The sequence below is a fragment of the Eptatretus burgeri genome, chromosome 7, assembly GCF_056783735.1.
Source record: "Eptatretus burgeri isolate ZD-2024b chromosome 7, Ebu_testis_v1, whole genome shotgun sequence".
NCBI lineage: Eukaryota > Metazoa > Chordata > Myxini > Myxiniformes > Myxinidae > Eptatretus > Eptatretus burgeri.
This window is the reverse complement of record NC_140967.1, coordinates 31,973,089-31,992,367: the sequence shown is the minus strand read 5'-3', so window position 1 is coordinate 31,992,367 and position 19,279 is coordinate 31,973,089. Positions and strand designations below refer to the sequence as shown.

The 19,279-nt window shown below is 42.2% G+C and overlaps 1 protein-coding gene across 2 annotated transcripts in view; it reads left to right on the top strand.

Moving 5' to 3' along the window:
- Positions 1 to 13,725: 13,725 nt before the first annotated feature.
- The window catches only part of PKD1L3 (polycystin 1 like 3, transient receptor potential channel interacting), a 232,144-nt gene continuing 226,590 nt past the window's right edge, over positions 13,726 to 19,279 (top strand). Inside the window, exon 1 of one of the 2 annotated variants that reach the window (XM_085887936.1) lies at positions 13,726 to 14,115. In XM_085887936.1, the coding sequence (XP_085744062.1) occupies positions 13,809 to 14,115 (307 nt within the window). In that variant the 5' untranslated portion in view covers positions 13,726 to 13,808. The remainder of the gene's footprint in view (positions 14,116 to 19,279) is intronic. The other variant, XM_085887934.1, reaches the window with a different exon arrangement.

Sequence of the window (19,279 nt, the reverse complement as noted above, 5' to 3'; positions counted from 1 at the left end):
GTTACTAGTTGACGTGTAAGACCTCACGATAAATACCTTATTTGTAACGAGTTGAGGTGTAAAACCTCACAGTAAATACCTTATTTGTAACTAGTTGAGGTGTAAAACCTCACAGTAAATACCTTATTTGTTACTAGTTGACGTGTAAGACCTCACGATAAATACCTTATTTGTAACTCGTTGAGGTGTAAAACCTCACAGTAAATACCTTATTTGTTACTAGTTGACGTGTAAAACCTCACAATGAATACCTTATTTGTAACTCGTTGAGGTGTAAAACCTCACACTAAATACCTTATTTGTAACTCTTTGAGGTGTAAAACCTCACAATAAATACCTTATTTGTAACTCGTTGAGGTGTAAAACCTCACAGTAAATACCTTATTTGTTACTAGTTGACGTGTAATACCTCACGATAAATACCTTATTTGTAACTCGTTGAGGTGTAAAACCTCACACTAAATACCTTATTTGTAACTCGTTGAGGTGTAAAACCTCACAGTAAATACCTTATTTGTAATGAGTTGAGGTGTAAAACCTCACAATAAATACCTTATTTGTAACTAGTTGACGTGTAAGACCTCACGATAAATACCTTATTTGTAACGAGTTGAGGTGTAAAACCTCACAGTAAATACCTTATTTGTAACTAGTTGAGGTGTAAAACCTCACAGTAAATACCTTATTTGTTACTAGTTGAGGTGTAAAACCTCACAGTAAATACCTTATTTGTAACTAGTTGAGGTGTAAAACCTCACAGTAAATACCTTATTTGTAACTAGTTGATGTGTAAAACCTCACAGTAAATACCTTATTTGTTACTAGTTGACGTGTAAAACCTCACAATAAATACCTTATTTGTTACTAGTTGACGTGTAAGACCTCACGATAAATACCTTATTTGTAACGAGTTGAGGTGTAAAACCTCACCGTAAATACCTTATTTGTAACTCGTTGAGGTGTAAAACCTCACAGTAAATACCTTATTTGTTACTAGTTGACGTGTAAGACCTCACGATAAATACCTTATTTGTAACGAGTTGAGGTGTAAAACCTCACAGTAAATACCTTATTTGTAACTCTTTGAGGTGTAAAACCTCACAATAAATACCTTATTTGTAACTCGTTGAGGTGTAAAACCTCACAATAAATACCTTATTTGTAACTCGTTGAGGTGTAAAACCTCACACTAAATACCTTATTTGTAACTCTTTGAGGTGTAAAACCTCACAATAAATACCTTATTTGTAACTCGTTGAGGTGTAAAACCTCACAGTAAATACCTTATTTGTTACTAGTTGACGTGTAATACCTCACGATAAATACCTTATTTGTAACTCGTTGAGGTGTAAAACCTCACACTAAATACCTTATTTGTAACTCGTTGAGGTGTAAAACCTCACAGTAAATACCTTATTTGTAATGAGTTGAGGTGTAAAACCTCACAATAAATACCTTATTTGTAACTAGTTGACGTGTAAGACCTCACGATAAATACCTTATTTGTAACGAGTTGAGGTGTAAAACCTCACAGTAAATACCTTATTTGTAACTAGTTGAGGTGTAAAACCTCACAGTAAATACCTTATTTGTTACTAGTTGAGGTGTAAAACCTCACAGTAAATACCTTATTTGTAACTAGTTGAGGTGTAAAACCTCACAGTAAATACCTTATTTGTAACTAGTTGATGTGTAAAACCTCACAGTAAATACCTTATTTGTTACTAGTTGACGTGTAAAACCTCACAATAAATACCTTATTTGTTACTAGTTGACGTGTAAGACCTCACGATAAATACCTTATTTGTAACGAGTTGAGGTGTAAAACCTCACCGTAAATACCTTATTTGTAACTCGTTGAGGTGTAAAACCTCACAGTAAATACCTTATTTGTTACTAGTTGACGTGTAAGACCTCACGATAAATACCTTATTTGTAACGAGTTGAGGTGTAAAACCTCACAGTAAATACCTTATTTGTAACGAGTTGAGGTGTAAAACCTCAGAATAAATACCTTATTTGTAACGAGTTGAGGTGTAAAACCTCACAGTAAATACCTTATTTATAACTCGTTGAGGTGTAAAACCTCACAGTAAATACCTTATTTGTTACTAGTTGACGTGTAAGACCTCACGATAAATACCTTATTTGTAACGAGTTGAGGTGTAAAACCTCACAGTAAATACCGTATTTGTAACTAGTTGAGGTGTAAAACCTCAGAATAAATACCTTATTTGTAACGAGTTGAGGTGTAAAACCTCAGAATAAATACCTTATTTGTTACTAGTTGACGTGTAAGACCTCACAGTAAATACCTTATTTGTAACGAGTTGAGGTGTAAAACCTCACAGTAAATACCTTATTTGTAACTAGTTGAGGTGTAAAACCTCACAGTAAATACCTTATTTGTTACTAGTTGACATGTAAGACCTCACGATAAATACCTTATTTGTAACGAGTTGAGGTGTAAAACCTCAGAATAAATACCTTATTTGTTACTAGTTGAGGTGTAAAACCTCACAGTAAATACCTTATTTGTTACTAGTTGACATGTAAGACCTCACGATAAATACCTTATTTGTAACGAGTTGAGGTGTAAAACCTCAGAATAAATACCTTATTTGTAACGAGTTGAGGTGTAAAACCTCAGAATAAATACCTTATTTGTTACTAGTTGACGTGTAAGACCTCACAGTAATTACCTTATTTGTAACGAGTTGAGGTGTAAAACCTCACAGTAAATACCTTATTTGTAACGAGTTGAGGTGTAAAACCTCAGAATAAATACCTTATTTGTTACTAGTTGACGTGTAAGACCTCACAGTAATTACCTTATTTGTAACGAGTTGAGGTGTAAAACCTCACAGTAAATACCTTATTTGTAACGAGTTGAGGTGTAAAACCTCAGAATAAATACCTTATTTGTTACTAGTTGACGTGTAAGACCTCACAGTAAATACCTTATTTGTAACGAGTTGAGGTGTAAAACCTCACAGTAAATACCTTATTTGTAACTAGTTGAGGTGTAAAACATCACAGTAAATACCTTATTTGTTACTAGTTGACGTGTAAGACCTCACGATAAATACCTTATTTGTAACTCGTTGAGGTGTAAAACCTCAGAATAAATACCTTATTTGTTACTAGTTGACGTGTAAGACCTCACAGTAAATACCTTATTAGTAACGAGTTAAGGTGTAAAACCTCACAGTAAATACCTTATCTGTAACGACTTGAGGTGTAAAACCTCAGAATAAATACCTTATTTGTTACTAGTTGACGTGTAAGACCTCACAGTAAATACCCTATTTGTAACGAGTTGAGGTGTAAAACCTCACAGTAAATACCTTATTTGTTACTAGTTGACGTGTAAGACCTCACAGTAAATACCCTATTTGTAACGAGTTGAGGTGTAAAACCTCACAATAAATACCTTATTTGTAACGAGTTGAGGTGTAAAACCTCACAGTAAATACCTTATTTGTAACGAGTTGAGGTGTAAAACCTCACAGTAAATACCTTATTTGTAACTAGTTGAGGTGTAAAACCTCACAGTAAATACCTTATTTGTTACTAGTTGACGTGTAAGACCTCACAGTAAATACCCTATTTGTAACGAGTTGAGGTGTAAAACCTCACAGTAAATAACTTATTTGCAGCTAGTTGAGGTGTAAACCATCATGGTAAATACCTTATTTGTAACTCGTTCAGGTATAGTACCACACTGAGTTCTGGGAATAGAACAATATAAGTTTTTTGTTTTTTCTCATTATGTTTTCATCAGACAATGTTTGGACTGTTCTCTTCCACTGCAAATGCAGCAAAGACTTGTTCTCCTTGTCTCCATGGTAACATAACATAATGGACACGTTATTCATTCCTGCACTGTCTCAACAATGTCTCCACGCTGTCCATCTCCAGACTGTCTCCACGCTGTCCATCTCCACGATGTACATCTTCAGGCTGTCTCCACATTGTCCATCTCCAGGCTGTCCATCTCCACAATGTGCATTTTCATGCTATCCATCTCAATGAACTCAAATGACACATTGTACAACTAGACGTTTATAGTCTTGTACTGTCTTTGCTAATCAACTGGGAACGGGGGAGGGGGAGATTGGGGTGTGGGGGGGGGGGGGGGTGAGGGCATTCCCGATTCCTTTCAGTAAAAAATGGGGAGAGGGGATTTGAAAAGGTTTGGAGTTCCAACGACTAAGACAAGGTCGGGAATGTTGGCTGTCCAAGTGTAGCAAATAATAATCTTGTGGTTTTTTGGGGAAAGGAACGAATGGACCCGAGATTAATTCTCACAGTCCAACTTTGTATCCATTCCAGTAACTAACACAAGATAGTCGACCCACTTGGAGCAGCAACGTGTCCGGTTTGTTTTCCTTTATATGGAGTGAACGAGGACGTCGTTGGAGACACCTGTTCGGGATCCCACCCGCTGTGTTTCCCTCTCACTCGATATAACCCTCATTCCAGCAGTTCCTCGGTCCCGTCGAGCCGAAGCGAGTTCACTGAATTTCAGGATTTGCTGATGATCTCCACGACAGGAAATCTTTGAACACCATCATCATTTTAATTCCCTATAAACAGTCTCAACAGGTTGTAAAAGGCTTCTCGAGAACAAATAAACATTTTAATATGTCGAACCTCCTCGAACCTCGTGATTTCCTCAAAATCAAACAGCCACGAGTCCCCAATTTAATATTGAGGTTTAATAACATGGGACACCTCAACCTTTAAACACTGCGGACGTTTACATCGACCGAGTCGTCGTTTTCGAGTAAATTAAAAAACACACAATGGGACACAAAACACAATAAATCTTGTAGTTTTGTTTCGTCTCGTGGGTCACACCTTCCGACTGAGGACATATCATCTCCGGACAAGCACGTGGCCTGCTGGGTTATCGCACAATGCGTTGGAAGGCATCTTCACCCATCGCCTGCTGAACTTCTGATGGGAAGATGTACAATGTCCCCGGAACTCAGTGTCACTCCTTGAAGTCCATCAACAAGGTTTATTACAAACAATGCTGCACTCCTGACGTACAGATTCCCGCCCTTCCGGTTCCGGATACGTCCGTCGTTCAAGCTTCAAAGACAACAATGAAACGAATTAACACCAATGACTGGTGAGATTCCAAGGGTAAACAAGAAAACACGACTACTGTCATGTATTGTATTGTGTTGTCATGACGACCGAGCAGGCCCACCGGCCTGACAGATGGGAAATGGAAATGAATGAAGACAGAACCTGCTGAGAACTCAAACAAAAGAGTCTGTGTCATTGGTGCTCATCACAAGATACGTATTACACAGACACGTTGGATACTTTACATGGTGTCAGAAGTAAAAATGAAATGTCTGGATTAAAGCCACCAAGGCACTTATTCCTTCATGGAAACGTCAAAAAACTGGAAGGAGTGGATTCGGGCCTACAAACTGTCCGCGTTGGTATCGGAACTTGTGAAGAAAAGTAAGGGTGTTCAATGCGCCACATTCCTCCATGTGGCTGGTCCATCCTCCCAGGCAACACACGGGACGAGTCCAATACACAATACACGGTCCATCCTCCCAGGCAAAGTGCTGAAGAAAGTGCTGAGACAAGACAAACCAGACAATGTGCTCACACGACGAGAACAGCCAAGGCTCGAGCAAATGAGACACTGGAGGCTGTTCAAACCAGACAATCTGCTGATCAGATGAGAACAGCCAAGGCTCGAGCAAATGAGACATTGGAGGTTGTCCAAGCCAGACAATCTGCTGATCAGATGAGAACAGCACAGGCTCGAGCAAATGAGACATTGGAGGTTGTTCAAACCAGACAATCTGCTGATCACATGAGAACAGCACAGGCTCGAGCAAATGAGACATTGGAGGCTGTTCAAACCAGACAATCTGCTGATCACATGAGAACAGCCAAGGCTCGAGCAAATGAGACATTGGAGGTTGTCCAAGCCAGACAATCTGCTGATCAGATGAGAACAGCACAGGCTCGAGCAAATGAGACACTGGAGGTTGTTCAAACCAGACAATCTGCTGATCACATGAGAACAGCACAGGCTCGAGCAAATGAGACATTGGAGGTTGTCCAAGCCAGACAATCTGCTGATCAGATGAGAACAGCACAGGCTCGAGCAAATGAGACATTGGAGGTTGTTCAAGCCAGACAATCTGCTGATCAGATGAGAACAGCCAAGGCTCGAGCAAATGAGACATCGGAGGTTGTCCAAGCCAGACAATCTGCTGATCAGATGAGAACAGCACAGGCTCGAGCAAATGAGACATTGGAGGTTGTTCAAACCAGACAATCTGCTGATCACATGAGAACAGCACAGGCTCGAGCAAATGAGACATTGGAGGCTGTTCAAACCAGACAATCTGCTGATCACATGAGAACAGCCAAGGCTCGAGCAAATGAGACATTGGAGGTTGTCCAAGCCAGACAATCTGCTGATCAGATGAGAACAGCCAAGGCTCGAGCAAATGAGACATTGGAGGTTGTCCAAGCCAGACAATCTGCTGATCAGATGAGAACAGCACAGGCTCGAGCAAATGAGACACTGGAGGTTGTTCAAACCAGACAATCTGCTGATCACATGAGAACAGCACAGGCTCGAGCAAATGAGACATTGGAGGTTGTCCAAGCCAGACAATCTGCTGATCAGATGAGAACAGCACAGGCTCGAGCAAATGAGACATTGGAGGTTGTCCAAGCCAGACAATCTGCTGATCAGATGAGAACAGCCAAGGCTCGAGCAAATGAGACATCGGAGGTTGTCCAAGCCAGACAATCTGCTGATCAGATGAGAACAGCCAAGGCTCGAGCAAATGAGACACTGGAGGCTGTTCAAACCAGACAATCTGCTGATCACATGAGAACAGCTTAAGCTTGAGCCAATTCAACTCTTGAGGCGACAAAAGCCAGACAATCTACTGAAACTATCTCCAATTCCAGCAGTGTGTGTGTGTGTGTGTGTGTGTGTGTGTGTGTGTGTGTGTGTGTGTGTGTGTGTGTCTGCGACCGCTGTTTCTCGGCAACCACTGGTCCGATCTCATTGAAACTTGCCAGCTATATTGCTGGGGACCTGAGTATGTGGCTTTTCAAGGTTTGATATTAATCGGACAAGTTGTTCCCAAGTTATGGCCATTTCTTTACTTAACCATTGACAGTACACAGTGCTATGACGTCATGAATGACGTCACAATTAATGTTTATTTATTGTTTATTTTTTGCATGATGACGTCACAATTCTTCTTCTTCTTCGTTTGTATGACATCACAATCGACGCTGGGTACCTGAGTTCGTGCCTTTTCAAGGTTTGATATGAATCGGACAAACGGTTCCCAAGTTACGACCATTTATCTGTCAACCAATGACAGGACATGGTGCTATGACATCACGAATGACGTCACAATTAATGGGTTTTTTTGCACGATTGATGTCACAATTCTTCTTCGTTTGGTATGATGTCACAATCGACGCTGGGGAACTGAGTATGTGCCTTTTCAAGGTTTGATATCGTTCTTCATCCGTTTCAGCTGTTTCCCAAGTGTTTCCCAAGGTTTGAAAGCTGTTCTTTTCCCAAGGTTTGAATTAATTGTTCAAATTATTAATTAATCCCAAGGTTTGAATTTTCGCAAGGGAAGAGCTGTTTCCCAAGGGTTGGAAAGCTGTTTTTCCCAAGGTTTGAATTAATTGTTGTGCTTGGGAGACATTTGTGAATACATTTACAGAGAGAGGGGCAAGAGAGGAGGGGGAGAGAGGAGGAGAGAGGAGGGGGCGAGAGAGGGGGGAGAGAGAGGGGGAGAGAGAGGGGGCATCACAATTCAAGAGAGGGGACGGGAGAGGGTGGTGAGAGTGGGGGCGAGAGAGAGGGGCGAGACTCGGGAGGAGAGAGGGGGGGAGGAAGAGGGGACGTCACAATTCTTCTTCTTCGTTTGCTATGATGTCACAATTAATGCTGGGGACCTGAGTATGTTTCCCAAGTTATGGCCATTTATGATACGGTTGGTCCGATCCAATTGAAACAATGCCATAATCCAGTCGTCGTTTACGAGAGCAAAGGAACGAAGCTGCACATACTGGCACGCACTAGTAAATTATAAACACGCGAGCTGCCACCTGCCGCTATCTCAGTAAAGGTCGATCCATATTTTCAATGCTTCATAAAAACGCCATTTTCTTTCGGTTTTCAACCCGGATGCCAATATATTTGTGTCGGTGGTAACCTCGTATGGTCAAACATCGTATCAAATGTGAAAAATAACTGTCAATTAAGACCTCACCATGATCGTTAAAATTTGGCGGAGTCACGTGTTCTCTCAAATGCGTGAATCATTCAAAAACCGAACACAGTACAAACACAATCCACACATCGATTTAAAGGTGATTTCATTGGTCATTGAAAGACGTCTCACCTCAAATGAGAAGTTTTTTCGGAGTGTGTATTATCGGTAAAAAATGGGAATTCAGTGTGAAAATTCAGTCACGAAATATCGTCGTGGGTGGAGCCGTAACCTTGGCAACCAATTTTTTTTTTAAAGATTTCAAATGGTTTCTGGTCACGATCACAGAAATATTCAATCACAGGCGAGATGTCTTTCATTTCTTACAATATGATCGATATCTCCGACCTCTTAACGATGCCTTATCTGAGGGGGAACTCAAAAATGACGTACACGTGGGGGTTGGGGTTTGGTGGGGTGGGTGGACATCCAAACATTATTGAGTTCTCCACTTATCGGTGGCGTGTTTCCAGAGCTGTTATGTGACGACCTTTTTGTTGAATGTTAAAATGAGCTGTAAAAGGACTTTTTGGACGTTTCTGGGTGAGCTATCCCATAACCTTGAATGAGGTTCTGGTTGAGCATTTCTCTATTAGCCATGGCTTTGCTGAGATATCTCACTGCAAGTTGGTCAATGGAAGAAAAAAAAACGGTGACGCCAAGAAGAAGGAGAAGGAGAAGGAGAAGGAGAAGGAGAAGGAGAAGGAGGAGGAGGAAGGAAGAAGGAAGAAGGAAGAAGGAAGAAGGAAGAAGGAAGAAGGAAGAAGGAAGAAGGAAGAAGGAAGAAGGAAGAAGGAAGAAGGAAGAAGGAAGAAGGAAGAAGGAAGAAGGAAGAAGGAAGAAGGAAGAAGGAAGAAGGAAGAAGAAGAAGAAGAAGAAGAAGAAGAAGAAGAAGAAGAAGAAGAAGAAGAAGAAGAAGAAGAAGAAGAAGAAGCTGCAACAGTAAATGGGTTGGCCATCTCAATATATAAAACCAAAATGTGTTTTTGTTTGTTACCTTACTGCCTTGAGCTACCAAAGTTAATTCATGACGAAACTTTGTACAATCAGATTTTTCACCACAATGCACCCAAATCGGTGGTTTACACAGTCATGAGGTAAACACACCCACAGAGAGTCCGTGCAGATCCAAATCTACCCATTTGTACGTCCGTGTGTGCTGTATACGTACCTCCAACGTGGAGCAACAGTCAACTGCACATCCCCGATCGGGACACGAACTGCAATGCACAGCTCAGTAAGTGGCTGAAGCACTCAAGCAAGCACTCCAACGGAAACGCCCGGCATGGCAAGCGATTACCAACTGCCTTCGATTGAACGATGCACCGGGAAACGCTCGTGCAATGTCCAAATTGGACAAATCGACACTTTTACGGAGTCGGAACTGCTTTCAAATCTGCACCTTACATTTTCTGATAATGTTTCGTTTAAGAGATTCTCTCAGTTATTCACACACAAAAATTAAATAAAGCCACGAATGCTGGTGTCTCCAGGCGTTTACAGTAGAAACACCGCAATATACCCATCGATTCGCAGCTATGATGAACAGGAATTCGATAGGAGTGAGGAAAGTGAAGAAAAAATACTTTATCATAAAGAAATCATTGTGGCCTGTTCCAAGTCAAGACATGGTTGAGCAGGCCAAAAACATGGTGGCTTCAGACCCCAACGAGGTTACCCAGGACTCTGAGGAGAGAGTTGGATGATGTAGATTGGGAGAAACTAACAACAGGATAATCAGCATCAGAGAAATGGGAAACGTTTAAAGACTAAATGTATGGAGTGCAGAGTAAGTACATTCCAATGAGGTGTAAAACTAAAAACAGAAAGAGGCCAAGGTGGTTGAGCAGTGAGATAGGAATGCAATGAAGGAGAAGCAGAAGGTATTTATTAGGGAAGAGCTAATACAACCTGTCCCTTCACTGACAGGAATATTAAGGGGGGAGGGGAGGAAGAGGGAGGGGAGGTGGAGAAATGAGAGAGGGGAGGTAGAGACCATGTGACCTATGATGTCATAGGTGGAGAACTTTTTGTCCTTTTTGGATTGGCGATCATACCTGTAAAATTTTGCCTCCATCTGTTCAACCGTTTCGGTGAAGGTTTTTGAAGGTTTTTATGCTAAAAAAAATATATATATGGCTGCCGAACCACGTGACCAATGACGTCATCAATGATCCCCCCCCCCACATACAATTTAGCCCTCGATTACCTCAAAATTTTTCATACTGATCAGAAAAAGCATTCCACTTATGCAATTATGATGTCATAACGAAGCCACTGATGACATCATCAAAAAAAATCACTTATTTCCCACTAGTGGAGGTGCCTGGCATCGCCGAGCAATACTGGGTCCCTCCCAGTATCCCACCCCTTCCCCTCCCCCCCCCCCCACAAACCTGCTACCACCCCACCACCTCTCCCTCTGGATACCCACCCTATCCCTTTTTCTCCCTCTTCCCACCCGTCTCATCCCATTGATATGAGACTTGTTTCATTGATATGCCACATCCGATCACACTGATAACTCGTGGTCAGATATACTATATATATATATATATATATATATATATATATATATATATATATATATATATATATATATATATATATATATATATTTTTTTTTTTCAACATTTAAAGTAATGGTTTCAAAATATCAACACGAATTACCACTCGATTTAGTTATTTTCCGCTTTGTTTTTTCTTGAGCATTTGACTTGTAATGTTGAGCAAATGGTACGTTGAGTGATCTTGCATGAATGGCTATTTTCATCTCCACACCAACCTGCTGCCATGCCTCCACGGGCCATTACATGTTAAATGGGAATCATCGTGCCACCTGCAATTGCATTGATACCCCAATTGAGCCCTCTCAAGCTGAATCACCCCTCCACTCTCTCCAACTCCCTCTCTTTACAGCACGTTAACTTCGTCAGCTGGCTATCACTGATAAGCAAATTGCACGATTGTTGGTCTACAAACAATGGAGGATAGTTATGAGTCACAAACAATGGAGGATAGTGATGAGTCATCAATGTGATGCAAATTTGGTGGCATTTTATTTTCATGAAAAGCAAGAGACCAGAGCGAGCTTGTATAGTTTGCTGTGGGTGATGGAAGGTAAGCAGACGGATGCTGCATTGTGGATAGCATTTTTGGGGGGAGAATTTGAAAGATGTAGGTGCTGATATTTCTTTTTTATTTTTCATTCTATTTTTTTGTGCTAAGTTCCCATATTCTGAACCTCGCAAATATTGTTGTGTTGTTGGCCCGCGCACGTGAAGCGACGAGCGCGGTAAAGCAATCGGTTCGCCCTCTGTCTTTCGATCCGTCTGTCCACAAACATCAGTTTAATATCGAGGAAGAACTTAATTTAAATTTAATTTTATATTTTGAACACGAATCGGAAAACAAACCTGCTGTTTTACAGCACTTTGCACAGAGAGGAGTCCAAACAGGGAACTTACTGTTTTTCAGGATGTCATAAAGGACACAAACAACAAGCGTAAATAACTCGTGTAACATTTTCGATAGGGAGGTAAATTTCCAGATTTAATTTTTTTTTTATCCGACCTTTAAAATCTTTATTTTATTTAAATTGAATTATATACTTAACACTGTTCGTGTTCGATGAACTCTCTCTCTCTCTCTCTCTCTCTCTCTCTCTCTCTCTCTCTCTCTCTCTCTCTCTCTCTCTCTCTCTCTCTCTCTCTCTCTCTCTCTCTCTCTCTCTCTCTCTCTCTCTCTCTCTCTCTCTCTCTCTCTCTCTCTCTCTCTCTCTCTCTCTCTCTCTCTCTCTCTCTCTCTCTCTCTCTCTCTCTCTCTCTCTCTCTCTCTCTCTCTCTCTCTCTCTCTCTCTCTCTCTCTCTCTCTCTCTCTCTCTCTCTCGTCGTTGTTGTTGTTTATCACTTTCTCCCGTGCCATGAGTCTCAGAATGTGGAGAACTGGTCCAAACTCAGCTGGCCTAATATTTTATCGCCAAACCATTCCTACTACCAATTAAAATTATTCCATGTTCGGATTTAACCAGCTCGAGCCAAATTCCCGAGAACATCATCACTAACCTGTTATGTATACAATGATTTCCTATTAGAAAATCATCCAATGGTGAAAAAAATTCCGACTATACAGGCAGGTTGACATGTATACATTTACCTTTAAAGTTTTATGCAGTTAAACACCGACAGTTGATAGCATGTTTAACATCTGAGATGTCTTGTTCCATCCTCAGTGTAGTCAGACTTCACAAAAACTGTCATTCTTGTGCAGCACCGACAGAGATAATCCACATAAACAGCACAATTTTTCAAAGACGGCATAAAGCTGGCTATCCTGCTGTTGCGGAAGTTAAAGATCTCACGATGCCTTTTTTAGAGTTGTGTGTCACTACATTCAAAACTTCCACTCTGATTAAGACTCGAAACCACTCAGCATATGATCTTGCTTTGCGACTGCTTCACCAGTTCCGAATCTGTCAGGAAGATGAGACATCAAATCTTAACGTGGTGACATTCGTCCTATGAATTGATTAAATAACTTATGGATGTTCGTTTGCTGTCGAGCAAGCCTATTCTATTACATGATGGGTTGTGATGACAACACAAGAATGATGATCAAAATGGTATCTCCGAATGTCTAATGTCTTGTCTCTACGATCAACTTTGAAACTTCGAGCTGGAGCCAAGCCGAGGTGTAGCTGAAGTCTTCGCACTTACTGAATGGAGGTGCCTCAAGGCCAATGGCATTGCCAAAATGGAAGTAATGAAAAACGAAGGCAGTGATTAAAGTTTATCCAGGTAATATTTTTGAATGGATTTGATAGTGTCGGTGCAGATGCAGAAGATACAGGAGAAGGGGAATTATTAGAAACCATGGCCTTAGGTTTGAAACTCTATGATTTATTGCCTCTGCCACTGAAGGTGAACGGAAGTTATGTTTTCACCCCTGTCTGTCTGTGAACAGTATTTCTCAGAATAATTATAGACGGATTTGGACAAAACTTGGTGGGCAGGTGGGGTGTGTGACAAGGATGAATTGATTCGATTTTGGTAAAGATCCGAATCCAGATCTGAGAATCTTTTAAAAGTGATTCTTCACCATTGAATGTTGGGGCCAAAAACGACATATAAACATGATATCCCAAAAAGTTATGGACGAGTTATGACAAAACTTGGTGGATGAGTTGGGTAGGTGACACGAACAAGCCGATTCTGTTTTGGTTCAGGTCCGGATCCAGATCCGGCCTATCAGTGGGATACAAAACAAACTGTGTTCAGCCTGCGCTCAACCGAGTGTCCTTCTAGTTTATGTCTGTATTTACACACTACTTATGTGAAGGAATATTTATTTATCCTTGATTTTTCAATCACTTTTCACAGCAAGAACTGCCTTGCAGACCACAGGGTGCGATCCTCCTGGTGTGTGTGTGTGTGTGTGTGTGTGTGTGTGTGTGTGTGTGTGTGTGTGTGTGTGTGTGTGTGTGTGTGTGTGTGTACCCCCATTATCCCAGCCATGGCGCTAAGGTTGCGTGACCATAGCGGGCTCCAGCGTGGTGAACAGCTGCTGCTTTCAGTAATTCTGGTGTTAGTGGCAGCGGTCAAGCCACCTGAGGTCTTGTCACAGCGTTACGAGCCTGTGAGGTCCCCGCATCTTGGTGCGCAAGGTGCAGAGCGATGGTGTGAAATCCGTGGTGGAATGCTGGCCACCGCTCTAGATGCCGAATCGCAAACGGAGCTCGAGGCTGTGATTCGAGGTACTGGAGATTCCGACTGGTGGTTTGGACTCGTGATCATTAAAGCAGAGGATGACACCTCGAACGGTGAGGATCTTGAACAAAAACATGGTACATTGTGTCAGGAATTCGCATCGTTTGCAATATCTTAGTTGTTGTGTGAAAAAAACTTCTCATCAAAACACAAATATTTAGAAAAATAAAATTGCTTGAGTTTTCATCATATTATGTACTTTCAATGTGTGGTGCCCCATGAACACCGAGAGACAGCTATTTATACTCCTGATCTGCCATGAACACCTATAAAGAAAGCCTGGTGTTGGCTTAGCCATTAGGGTGATGGCTTTAGATCCTGGGGTCCTGAGTTCGAGCCCCGCCGTCCATTGAATTAACAACAGGGGGTTGACTCACTCAGCCTGTCATCCTTCCGAGGTCGGCGAAATGAGCACCAGTATACTGATAATAGGGGCCCTGCATCAGCGGCATAACTGCGCCCCTAACCAATGATGCAACCAGCAGACAAAAAGACAGCACACGATGGGAACCTATAAAGTGAAACATAATTGTGCACCGCCACTCTCTATTCCATCTCAAGGCACTGCACGACGTCATCACCGGGCCCAGAAGATGCACCCAGTTACTGAATTTTCACTCCATTTGTTTTCTTGTTTGTCCGGGCGATATCTCAGCCATCCTTTGAGCTAGGAAGCTGAAATTTGGGCGCAACAGTGAAGAAGTGCTTTGGAAAAAAGGCATTTTCAATTGATTAATCAGGTAATTGATTAATTACTCAATGATCAATTTATTAATTATATATTTTATTTCTCATATGGGCAATATCTCAGACACCTTTTGAGCTGGGAAACTGATATTTGGACACGACAGTGACAAAGTGATTTAACTATAAAGGGTATTTTTCGATTTATTGATTAATCAATTAATCGAACAATTATTTAATTTTTCGATTAATTACTACATTTAGTTTCAAAAATTTACAGATTCAGATGAAACAGTGGGGGGTTACGTATGCCATTAGCCAATTCATGAAGAAATTAATCATTTTACGATTATTTATTTTAATTACACAATTAATCAATTAATAAATCAATTATTTTACACCACTACCTCCTAATTCCGTCTCCATGTGCTGCACTGTGACATCCCCCCTCTCACCCACCCCTCCATCTCTCGCCCCCTCCTCTCTCCCCCTCTCTCATTCCAGTACCCTCTCTCGTGGGTGAGGCGTGCCAGTATGTGCAGCTTCGTTCCTTCGCTCTCGTAAACGACGACTGGATTGGGGCATTTTTTCAATTAGATCGGACCAACCATATCATAAATGGCCATAACTTGGGAAACATACTCAGGTCCCCAGCGTCAACCATGACGTCATATCAAAAGAAGAAGAATTGTGACGCCCCTTCTCTCTCGCCCACCCCCTCGCTCCCCCCTAGTCTCGCCCCTCCTCTCTCGCCCCTCTCTCTCACCTCCACTCTCTCGCCCCCTCCTTTCTCCCCCTCTCTTGAATTGTGACGCCCCCTCTCTCTCACCCCCTCCTCTCTCCCCCTCTCCCTCCCCTCTCTCGCCCCCCTCTCTCCCCCCCTCTCTCCCCCATCCTCTCTCTGTAAATGTATTCACAAATGTATTCACAAAAAACAAATAAATAAATTAACATTAATTGTGATGTCATTCGTGACGTCATAGCACCGTGTCTTGTCATTGGTTGACAGAAAAAATGGCCGTAACTTGGGAACCACTTATCCGATTAATATCAAACCTCGAAAAGGCACATCCGCGGGTCCCCAGCAATATTCCTGGCAAGTTTCAATCAGATCGGACCATCAATCGTGCAAAAGAAAATACAATAAATAAATAAATAAACATTAATTGTGATGTCATATTACCGTATCTTGTCATTAGTCGACAGATAAACGGCCGTAACTTGGGAACTGCTCGTCCGATTGATATGAAATCTCGAAAAGGCACATCCGCGGGGCCCCGGCAATATTCCTGGCAAGTTTCAATCCGATCGGACCGGCGGTCGTCGAGAAACTGCGGTCGCATACAGACACACACACAGACACACACACAGACAGACAGACAGACAGACAGACAGACAGACACACACAGATTGCTGGAATTATAGATAGATTAGATCGGACCAACCGTATCATAAATGGCCAGGACTTGGGAAACCTGGAAAACAGCTGAAACGGATAAAGAAGAACGATATCAAACCTTGAATCAAATCAAATCAAATCAAAGGATATCAAATCAAATCAATTGAATCAAATCAAAGGATATCAAAACAAACGACATCAAACCCCCTTCGAACTGGGGACCTGAGGCACAAACTCAGGCACGACAGGAAAAAACAGTTGAAACGGATGAAGAACGATATCAAACCTTGAAAAGGCACATACTCAGGTCCCAGAGTCAATTGTGACATCATAGCAAAGAAAAAGAAAAAAAAGAGGAAGCATTGTGACGTCATTCGTGATGTCATAGCACCGTGTCCTGTCTGGTTGACAGACAATATATTGGTCGTTATTGGTTGACAGACATTGGTCATTGTATCACGTTATTGTTTTTATTACTGCCAATTATTGTGCTATTATTATTATTATTATTATTATTATTAATATGCTCATCATTATTCTGAGAAAAAATGGCATGATAAGGTGATAATGTCGAACGACACTTCAGCTGCCATATATACACCTTTTCAACACTGAAAAAAGCAATAAAATGGCCATAACTTGGAAACCGCTTATCCGATTAATATCAATCCTTGAAAAAGCACATCTGCGGGTCCCCAGCAATATTCCTGACAAGTTTCAATCAGATCGGACCGTCAATCGTGCAAAAAAATAAATAAATAAATAAACATTAATTGTGATGTCATTCGTGACGTCATAGAACCGTGTCTTGTCATTGGTCGACAGATAAATGGCCGTAACTTGGGAACCGCTCGTCCGATTGACATCAAACCTCGAAAAGGCACATCTGCGGGGCCCCAGCAATATTCCTGGCAAGTTTCAATCAGATCGGACCGGTGGTTGTCGAGAAACGGCGGTCGCAAACAAACAAACACACACACACACACACACACACACACACACACACACACACACACACACACACACACACACACACACACACACACACACACACACACACACACACACACACACACACACACACACACTGCTGGAATTATAAATAGATATATTTTATTTCTCATATGGGCAATATCTCGGGCACCTTTTGAGCTGGGAAACTGATATTTGTATACGACAGTGACAAAGTGATTTAACTATAAAGCGTATTTTCGATTTATTGATTAATCAATTAATCGAACAATTATTTAATTTTTCGATTAATTACTACATTTAGTTTCAAAAATTTACAGATTTGGATGAAACAGTGGGGGTTTACCGATGCCATTAGCCAATTCATTAAGAAATGAATCATTTTACGATTATTTATTTTAATTACACAATTAATCAATTAATAAATCAATTATTGTACACCGCTACCTCCTAAGTCCATCTCCATGTGCTGCACTGTGACATCGCTGGGCGCCAAAGGCACCCCAGCAATATCGTATGCTGGAGGATATATTGTATATTTATTTAGCATGGGTGCAGTGTACTTTGAATGTAGCTCAACTTGTTGTAGGGGATTTTTTTTTAATCTCTGGGACAATGTTGTCATACAAAAGAGAAGTTATAGATCCCACTGTATCTTTCGTGCAGAATAGGTGAGTTATCATCGCGCCATGAACATATTGTAACGAATTTCGGTCCGCCCGGCGTGCGATCGGCCAAGTAACTCAAATCGCCACCGCGTCGCCCACTGGAACGGACAATTCAGTCGTGACCCTCCTTGGAACTACCGCCAGGAGCTAGTCACGGGTGGGTCTTTCGACCCCACCACAATCATGCCAATCGGCCACCCGCGCAGGATAGGGTTGTTCGCCAAACTCGACCTACCTAAGTACCTGCGCAGGTAGTTAACCGGCGATCGTACCTCACCGCTGGCCGGCCTAGGACATGAAAGGCTTAAGCGGTCCGTTCCGTGCTTCAGTGATAACCGAGCAGTGTTATCGCCGGCCCCGACGGATGTGATTATTTACCGGGTGCTTACACATCTATACCAATTCCTTCCTTGATGCAAGATGGAACTTTCAAACAAGGGAAAGGACTCAACGAGATGGGGTACATTTCATACAAGGACATTTATTCAAGCAAGCACATATTACACACACAACACAAGCAAGGAATCATGCACGTATTTACAAGCAAGGCAATGAAAGCAAGCAAAGGCAGAGTTACAACCGAATACGAGCAATGAGAATGTACATGCACAGTCACTTACACAGGTCTACTTTACAAGATGGTGCCAACACATGCACTTACACAAAAGCAAAGGAAAAAGCAACCCTCAAATGCAAGGGTGGCGGACATGTCCGTGGACCAAATGTGCGTGGAACCTGGATGAGCGGCCAGGTCCACGAGACCATAGGGTCTTACCCACGCCCTCATGGCGCGATGTCGGGCAAGCCGCGATGTCAGCGTAGCTGAGCCTGGCTTCGTGCCCCTGGCGTGGCCGGTGAGCTCTCTCCGTCGATCGGCCCCCGTCTGCCTTAAGACTTCAGCTCCGAGCTCCGTCTCCCGACTCTGCCCCACCGACACTGCCCCACCGACACTGCCGCACCGACACTGCCGCCGTCTGCCTCTTCGAGCTCCGTCCTGTTCTCCGACCCCTCCAGACTGCCACTCCACCGACTCCAGACTTGTCTGCCACTCTCCAGACCCGACTTGACTGCCTTGAGCTGCGCCGTGCTCGCGCTTATATAGGCCGGGGGAGGAGCGCATATGCAAATTTGTGGATCACAGCGGGTTCGGAGGCGGGGCTACACCACCTGATGCTCAGCCATTGGATGGATGAAAAGTGGGCGTGAATCATTCTTGATCCGATTTCTCCTTCTAAAGGATCCCATTTACAACCCATGGCACGATGTTTGGCAGAAAGGCGAAGGTGGTGGGAGTTTGCTGTGGTTTGGGAAGGGTGTTGGTGGTGGCGATTTGGTTGTTGGGGGATGATTGGTCCAAAATAACGACAGCAAAAGAAAAACAGCAAACTCATAGGATCACAGCCCTGTGAACACAGAAATTCCCTTCAAACAACGGTGGGGAAATCTAACTACACATATACTTATCGTCATAACTGATCTAAGGTCTTTTATGGT